Consider the following 9506-nt stretch of genomic DNA (forward strand, 5'->3'; position numbering starts at 1 on the left):
TGCTTAGAGAAAACTACTTAACCCCTGACAGTAAGGTCATTTGACTCCTCTTCTAATCATCTCTTTCCTCCGTTTTGTTTGTCTTCTGGGAAGCCTCTTGCCCTGCAGAGAGCCATTTATTTTACACACCCCTTCCCCTCCTTCACCCAGAACCGTTTGTGCTGGAGCCCTAAATCAAATGTTGGCAGTGAACTTGAAGTGGCACAGTTATGAAAATATTGCATGTGAGAGATGGACTCTGCAGAGGAAATGAGCACAATGCGTCCTTCCTTTCTGCCTGTTTTCAGCTCTCTTACTGTTTTTGGCTAACATCAAGCTGCCCAGTGTCTCTTCATTGTCGGGACGTCGGTGACTGACTGTCGGTCAGGGCTCAGGGACTCATTATAAGTCTTTGTTATTTATTGGTCCTTTTGGCTTCAGAAGTCTTAAGTTAAATGAATCTCGATTTGTTTTGGCAGGACACGAGTCTCCGAGTCTGTCTGCTCCTGTCAGGTGTCGTGAGAAGCCGGGAAGGCCAAGCAGAGTCTGTTTCTCCTCTCATGCTTTAAAGTGTGAGATTAATGAGTGTATTTTAGGCTGTTAGCGGTGCTCGGAAGACGCTAAACCTAGCCCAATAATGTCAGCCATGTTTAGTCACTGTTTCACAGATTCACATATGTCATCTGAATCTGTGGCAGTGTAATGATAACATGAAGATTCCTCCTGAGAAACAGGGGAGTTGTGGGAGTTGTGCTTCTGTGTCCTCCCCTGATTTCCCTCTCCTAAATGTTTGCTGGTCAGTGTGGTTTACAAACAGAAAACGTCGTAACTCAAGGTCACAGAGAACGTGTGTGCGTTTCTGCTTCAGCTGTAGCTGACAGAACCTCAGCGGTGGTTGGTACAAAGAACAGGACAGCAGTCGTCATACCCGTTCTACTGTTCTTTGGAAGTATAGCCATAGAGTTCTGTGTCTGATATTAGAAAAAGGAACAAAGCAAAGGCCTTCTCTGACATTCCTCACTATATCACAGCAGGCCATGAAAACGCTCCCATCTTCAGGCCACACTCACACAAGTGGCACGCAGCCCAAATTTCAGGCAACACTGAAGGTGGAAACGAATCTCTTCATACTTTCCCCGTGCATGAAAGCAAATAGTTTGTGCACGGATGCTCCAGTGCTCATAGTCAAAGTAGTGGTTTTAATTAAGAAAAGTATTACGGCAGGAAAGATCTGCGATTTTCAGCTTAGCAATGTTACCGAGATGGAAGGGGGAAGGACCAACAAGAGAACTGACATGAGAATCCAGGGTGAGAGCTGGGTCAAAGGTCAGATCTTCATTCAGCTGTAGAAAGTTCTAGCCTGACCAGCCAGCCCCATCTGGGAACTCTTCTATTGAAATAACCCCACCCTCTGAGTTCTAACTGAGCCAATCAGCTCTGAGCGTACGCCACACACCACAACGCAGATGCCATTGTTGACTACAGCTAAAAAACTACAGTGATCTGTCGGCATTTCCGCCTTTTTTCTGATTGATTATTTTTGAGCTGGCTAGTCCCGCCCCACGTGTGCCTCTCTGCCTGTGAGTTACCAGACTAGTTCTGTGTGTAGAACAGAGGACGGGTCTGGCAGGCCAGGCTAAGAACGTTCCCAGCCATCCAGGTTTTAATGGAGTCTAAGCAGGTGTGTAACAGCTGCAGCTTAGACATCTCATGGGTCTTAAAGGAGATGTACAGTTGGATGTCATCTGCATAAAGATGGTAGGAGATTCCTTTATAGGAGCTCAGGATAGGGATGGGTACCGAATTCGGTACTTTTTAAGGTACCGACCGAAGTCCATAGTACCGACCGAGCACCGATTCACGTCGTTTCAAACGGTGCCTCGTTTCGGTACCCGTCCTTAAAAACGAGAACCTGCCTAGACAGCTGCGCATGCGCAAGAGCGTTATGTCGTCGGTCGCTGCGAGCGAGTTGTAAACAGAGCAGCATGGTAGAAAGAACACACGCTAACGCTTGGGTCCACTTCTCTAAATGTGATGGGTAACTGGGTGATGATGAAACCAGCGACAACGATCTAAGTGAGACATCCTCATCTTAATCTGCTCCGGTAGGTAAATAAAATGTTTAAGATAACGTTACCTTGATATGTTAGCTTCCGTTTCACTAATGGTGCGTTCGCTTTCTCCTCGGAACTCCGAATTTCCGACTAGAACATGAACGCGCTCTAAAGTTTGGCTTCACTTTACTAAATGCGACGGGTGATTGGGTGAAGATGAAACCAGCGACAACGATCTAAGTGTGAGGCATCATCGTTTTAATCTGCTCCAGCAGCTAAATAAACTGTTTAAGATATCGTTAGCTTGATATGTTAGCTTCCATTGCCACCACTGTTATCAGCTATTGGTGCGTTCGCTTTCTCCTCGGAAATTCTAACTTCCCAGTAGGAAAAATCAAATGAAAAAGGACGGTAAAAGGAATGAAGATACACAGTAAATTTAGTTCACAGTAAAGATGTTTGCTTCAGTTTAATTATCAGCTTATAAAACTACAAGGACGATGTTAAAATACAAACAGTTGAATGTTATTTATTGTGATATTTATCAAATATTGTTATATATTGAGAAAAATATATATTTAATTAAAATAATTTAAAAAGAATTAAAATAATAAACACTCAAAAGTATCGAAAATTGGTACAGTTAAGTACCGGTATCGATTCGTAGGTACCGGGAATTAGTACCGGATCGATTCAAATGTCAAAGGTACCCATCCCTAGCTCAGGATGTGCTGAGAGGGAGCAGATGGAATGTGTGTCTGCAACACTGTAAGAGCAAATTGCAGGTTAGAGACTCCCATGAACCAATGTTTAGAGAAACATAATAGAAACTTGTTTACACATACATGAATCATTTAGGCTTTTAGAGTCATTTTTGTGGGAAAGGTTTATTTTTTTGGCCAAACCAAGTGATGTCAGCTGAGGGAGTCCTGTTAGCTTAATCCAGAGACAATCTGGACTCTAATGCAGCTCTGACACAGAGGAACCTTTAAATGTTTATAATTGTACTTCAGATGGACCAGAACCATAAAGTTATAAGTTTGCTGCTCGCCCCAGAGAGCAGAGACCAACCAGAGGGAGAAACCATCGGCCAAGCTTGAGTTAACCATGTTAGCTTAAGCATGTGTGCTAGCATCACAATATAGTAGAAGAAGAAAATATAATTTCTATAGCGCCTCTCAAGATAAAAATCACGAGGCACTTCACAAAAACAAAAACATATGAAAAATTGTAAAAATCTAAAAAAGCACTTAGAAAATGTTTAAAAATATATTTAAAATGAGCAAGAATAAGCAATTGCGATTTAAAAGAAAAATGTTAAGAAAGAGAGAGAGCGAATAGGAAAGAGGGAAACCAGTGGATCCTGAGGAAGGTGGAATAGGTGGGGAGAGCAGAATAAAGAGAGAGAGGTGAAGAAGGTCATACAAAAGCCAGCTTGAACAAGTGAGTCTTCAGCTGCTTTTTAAAGGAGACCACTGAGTCCACTGATCTCAGGCTCAGGGGGAGAGAGGTCCAGAGTCTGGGGGCCACAGCAGCAGATGATCTGTAACCTTTGACCTTTAGCCTGGTGCTGCACAACCAGTAGGCTTTGATCACTGGACCTCAGGGACCTGCTGGGGGTGTAGGGACTAAGAAGATCACCAATGTAAGATGGTGCTTGTCCATGTAAGGCCCTATAGACCAGAACCAGGATCTTGAAATAAACCCTGAAGTTGACTGGCAGCCAGTGAAGCTGGAGGAGAAGCGGGGTGATGTGGGTGTGTTTGGAGGACTTGGTCAGAAGCCGAGCACAGGCGTTCTGAACCACCTGTAGACGGTTCAGGGAGGTTCTGCTCAGACACGTGAAAAGAGAGTTACAGTAGTCTAAGCGTGAGGAGATGAAGGTGTGGAGAACTGTCTCAAGTTCAGAGCGGGACAGAATGGGACTCAGCTTAGCAACGTTCCTGAGATGGAAGAAGGAAGAGCCAACAAGAGAACTGACATGAGAATCCAGGGTGAGAGCTGGGTCAAAGGTCACGCCAAGATTCCTGACAGAAGGTTTGGTGTGGGAAGCGAGCTGACCAAGAGTCTCTGACTTTGGGAACCAGCTTGTCTGGGGCACAGATGAGGATCTCAGTCTTATCTTCATTCAGCTGAAGAAAGCTCCCACCATCCAGGTTTTGATAGAGTCTAAGCAGGTGTGTAACAGCTGCAGCTTAGACATCTCATGGGGCTTAAAGGAGATGTACAGTTGGATGTCATCTGCATAAAGATGGTAGGAGATTCCTTTGAAGGAGCTCAGGATGTGCTGAAGAGGAAGCCGATAGAGGAGGAAGTGCAGAGGCCCCAGCACAGAACCTTGTGGGACACCATGGGTAAGAGAGGTGGTGGAGGACCTAAACTTGGAAACTATCATGTACCAGTTAAAGTAGTATCGGTCAGCTAATATAATATTAATACTAATGAGCGTCTGTCAGCTGTCTCATACTCTACTATCTGTTCACCTAACCTAGTTTAGTGCTTTAGAGAGCGGGAGAGAGACATCTGTCATCCGGTTCTGGAGCTCATGCGGGCTTCTGTGAGCTGGATCCTACCCAGACACCAGTGAGCTAGTTTAGCTGGGATTTTTAAAAGCCATGCATCCTCTTCTGGTGGTCCAGGTGGTGGTTCTGATCCGGTTCCGACCCGGAAACCAGCTGACCCCCAGAGCCGCGCTTCTCTTCTGGTGGTCAGTTCTGACCTGATCCTGACGGTGATCTGAGCTCCAGAAATCCACATTAAATTTTTTAAACCCTGCCTCGGGTCTCCGGAGCCCAGTGTGGTCCTCCCTGACCCGGTACCGACCGATGTGGGCTTCAGAAGTCTGTCTTTTCAGCTGCACAAAACGCCCTCAGGCACGGAGATAGAGGCGTTGTTTCTCTTATCTGGAAACCCGTGGACTCATCCAGACAGGCTGGAGTTGGTACAGCCTTCACACACTCTAGTTTATCAATATGAACACAACCCAACACTAGTGTAGCGTTATGAATATTCTAATTGTCTGCCCTTAACAGCTGCCCCTTTACACAGTAACAACGTGTAGGAATCGCCAAGGTCGGATGCTGGTTTCTGATTGTTTACATTCCAGGAGAAGAGCCAGAAGGAGAAGAAGAACGCTTTTAATTAATCAAAGTACTTTATTTGTGATAAAGCTAATCGAAACATATGTTGATCAATAATAATCAGGTGAATGATCTGTGAAATAATGATGTCATGAGTTATGTGTTTAATGAATAAACAGGACTGCACCAGACAGACTGATCTACATTAACATGGAAACGCATGACACATTGTTCTCAGCCAATCAGAACAATCAGTTCCACTAGCACACTTGAGTCACCCAGAGAAATCCATCTCTCACAGATGCACATAAAACTCAGTCCATTATCAATTAAAAAAGTTTTTCAGAATAAAAGAATAAAACTCTAGACCTGGCATTGATCAGAACAAACCGAGCACCATCCATCCGAGCATCACACATAAGCTCCATAAACTCTCTCGTAGGCTCTGGCTCAGGTCCAACACTCCTCACCAGGAGTAGACTACCCAGTTAACCCCTCTCCAACAAAGCCCCGGTGCAAATGAAGGATGCTGGGAGACAGACCTGCCGCCAATGCCCACTAGCGGCACCAGACAAGGCACAGGCGGGTGGAACCATCGCTGAGGAGCAGCAAGGAAACGGCCAAAAGCGCAGCCAACTCCTTCTGGGATTGATGCATATGAACCCTTAGCCTTACACGGGACCCACCAGGCTTTCCCCTCCTCCTGCAACGCTTCCTCCTCCAACCGGCTCAATCAGAGATCCAACGTGGCCCAGCTGGCAGAAAAGAGCGGTTCTGGAGCAGAAAATAGTGGTTCACTTGTTAAACCAGACATTATTGAATTGGGCACAGATTATTCAAACATTCATATTATTATTAATGCAACATTTGTTCATTCAACCATATTATTTACTGATTATTTAACTTATGAGCTGTAAAAGTCCATCTTTCATGAGAGGGAGGAATCCTGCAGCCTTATCAGAAGCAAGCTTTGTTTGGGAACATAGGCGGACATCTTGTTCCCCTGAAATGTCAACAAGCACTGCAGAATCTCCTGGCTTGTTGGAAGATGGATGTAAAATCCACTTTAGAGAGTGGAAATATGTCTGCAGATGATGGCTCAGAACGTTTGTCATAAACACCCTCTGCCGTCGCCCTCCCGCTCCACCAGAGGGCAACGGCAGCGTTGAGCGGCTAGCTTACTGCAAACCTCTCTCTGGGTCGTCACCTCCGGAGATTGGTTTGTTCCGATTGATCTCATGGATGCATATTTTAATGCGGGGATTAATCTGGATCACAGGCAGTCCCTGTGTTTCACGTGCAAAGATCACGCCTGTGAGTATTTGGTTCTCTCACTCGGACTAGCGCTAGCTCCTTGCACCTTTTCCAAATGTGTGGAAGCTGCGTTCATTCATTAGTTCATTTTTCATTCATAAAGCACCTTCTACCACCTTAGCGGAGGCTCAGGGTGCTGAGCAGGACATAAAAACCAGAGTAATAAAAAAACATTGAATAAAAAACAAAAATAGACAAATAAAAGCAAATAAAAACAGTGCGGTACAAATGATAAAAATATAAAAGCTAGTGTCAATGTTGGGGGACGGCTAGCCGACAAAAGTGGGTTTTAAGGTGTGATTTAAAATCTTGAAGAGAAGGAGCTTGCTTCACTGTCGGGGGAACTCGTTCCAGTGTAGGGGCTGAGAAACACCGGTGACACCGGGGACTAGTAGGTGGAAGGCGGCCAACCACCCGGTGTCACAGGTGTGATTAGATGTGTCTTCAGTAGGGCCACTTGAGGGCGTGATGTCCCATAGTACCTTCACTGTACTGTACCTCGTTCGTCTCCTTCAGGGAACAGTTGTTATATGCATAACCTAACGTTACTCTGATCATGCGAGGAGGTAAACTAAAGGTAAGAGTTGTTTTAAGGTGTATTTAATAGAGTTTATTAGAGAATGTTCACTGTGTGAAGTGCCTTGAGATGACTCAGCGCTTTATAAATAAACTGAATTGAATTGAGTGTTCCATGCACTGATTTACCAAGGTGGGCCACTGGAACACCAAGAGCTAATATTGGCTGTAACAGCGCTATGAAAATCAAAACGACGAAACAACCAGGTGAGGAACTGCGGTTGTTGCCCCCCCCCCACTGTTACCACTGTAGCCTTGTATAACCAGAGGAAACCCTGGATGTGTACTCGCTGAGCAAATGCTTTTCAGATGGTCCCCTCTAATGTTTTTACTCCCAGCTGCGGACATTTTCTCCTCTTAGGCATAAGTAGTTCAGTTGTTATTGACCGTTTGTTCAAACAACAGCTGGCTCCAGACTCTGTTTGGTTCTTTTCTCATCTACTCCTGCCTGTTTCATTTGCTGGTGGATTATTTTTTCCATTCTCCCATCTTTTGTGTTTTCTGATTGGATTTTTGTTACGGCCAGTTTTTGTAATTTATTTATAAACAACAATGTATTTCACTATTAGTCAGAAATGTGTTATTCTGTTTGTTTTTTATATTTAGTTCAGTTTTCATCTGTCAAAATTCATTCGTCATAAAATATATAACAAAATAATGTTTTTTCATTGACATAGAACTGGAATAACAGTTAGTAATAATAATAATAATAATGCCAACGCATCAAATTTCACATTATATTGATGTTTTGACCAAAATGTTACAGAAGAAATTGGAATTGTGTTTAAATGACTATCATGCTATTTTAAAACGGCAACAAATGCCACATACATGAATAAAATATTACTGTTGACCCTATGGAAGTACCGTTTGTTATATAATTAATTTTCTTGAGACGTTTTATCAACCCGGAACTAAGACACTTGGATTCCTTCAAATCCTACCTCACACTTGAGTGAGTTCCACACATTTCATGACGTAACCCTAGATCGAAGCTTGATTCCAAGTTTTGAAGAGAAAGTCCATCCGACAACCAGCTCCGGTACTGATGATGGTTTAACAAACATTCAATGAAGTCACAGTCACATCATGGCTTGGTTTTTGAGAGTTGCTGAAGATAAAGTCCAACCATTTGTAGTTAAAAGTCTTTTTAGGAAGACTGAACAAACGCCGGTTCCTCTTGCAGCCTCAAACGCATTCTCAAAGATGCAGACTGGTTAATAATGAAATCGCTTCTTCACAACTGTGGAGATTAAAATCCCTGCTAGCTACACGAAAAGTCTGGGCATTAGTGTTTACAGTGCAGTGGAGGAAGGATTGGATTTGACTTTTCCTCCCTTTCCCTGGAAAGGGAGGAAAAGTGCTTGCTGACACAACTTTTCCATCCAGGCTTTTGCAATGGCTTATTAAACTTTCAGAGAAGTTAATGCTCAGAGAGATAAATAAATGCATAACACCAAAAACCGCTTTGGGGTGTCTTTCAGGAGGAAACTGTAAAATAACATGTTCAAAAGCTCCAAAACGTGGATCAGGCATGATAAAAATCCATTCAAGTAAAAGTTTCTCATGTATATTTTATGACTTTGCATCCTGATAGGATTCAATAAACTGTAGTAGGGCTGCACAATATATCGTAAATATATCGTTATCGCGATATGAGCATGCACAATATGCATATCGCAAAGAACAGATAAATATCGCAATGAACGGTCAGCTCAAATGTTTGCTACACATAATTTATTCTGTCAGTCAAACTACATTATTATGTTTTTTAACAAATCAAATAGAGATCATCACCCATTTGGCCAAATGGGTGGGTTCTCAAAGGTCAGATGCCCGCCCCCGAGGCGGACGGTACTTAATTTTGATGGTTAGCAAACACCCGAGTTAGCTTTGTTCTGCTCTTTCTGCTGATTCTGCTTTTCCCGGGATCCACGGATTCCCTTTTCTTTTCCCTTTCCTCACATCTTTGCTTTTCTCATTTTTATGATTTGTTTAATTTCTTTGTTTTTGATTATTTTTGTTGCTGAGTTAAGTTTTTATTTATAGCAAGTAAGTAATATCGTCATCGCAATATTAATCATTGTTATTGAATATCGCAGGTTTTCCTAATATCGTGCAGCCCTAAACTGTAGTAATAAAAATGTAAAGTAACAGCTGTCAAAGCACTTGCACTAATTACGTTTGAGCGTGAAATGGGCTTTTAGACCATCTGCATAGCAGCCATCTGTGTGCTTCTACACACAACGATGTCAACAAAATCCTGACGATTCATTTTCATGTTCTGAATAAATGCTGTTCAGGAAGCTACGAACCTCAAGTGATCGTTTATAACAGAAACACTTTAGCAATGGTCCATGGGGTTCACGCTTGAATATAGCTTCATCGTGTTTTTCTTCATTCTTGCAGGTTCATCAAATCAGCACCCATGTTTCTAGATCGAAACTTCAAACGACTATCAAAAATCAGTCATTATCTGCCTCCATTTGGCATCAAAACACAA

At 43.1% G+C, this 9506-nt stretch overlaps 1 protein-coding gene across 5 annotated transcripts in view; it reads left to right on the forward strand.

Moving 5' to 3' along the window:
- Positions 1–9506, forward strand: part of st3gal3b (ST3 beta-galactoside alpha-2,3-sialyltransferase 3b) — a 107934-nt gene that overhangs the window by 44450 nt on the left and 53978 nt on the right. For all 5 annotated transcript variants that reach the window (XM_054737245.2, XM_054737242.2, XM_070541842.1 and 2 more), the window contains one exon: positions 9413–9506. This exon is cut by the window's right edge and continues 1 nt beyond it. In XM_054737245.2, coding sequence (XP_054593220.1) covers positions 9413–9506 — 94 coding nt within the window. The remainder of the gene's footprint in view (positions 1–9412) is intronic.

Source organism: Nothobranchius furzeri, chromosome 11 (genome assembly GCF_043380555.1).
Source record: "Nothobranchius furzeri strain GRZ-AD chromosome 11, NfurGRZ-RIMD1, whole genome shotgun sequence".
Classification (NCBI taxonomy): domain Eukaryota; kingdom Metazoa; phylum Chordata; class Actinopteri; order Cyprinodontiformes; family Nothobranchiidae; genus Nothobranchius; species Nothobranchius furzeri.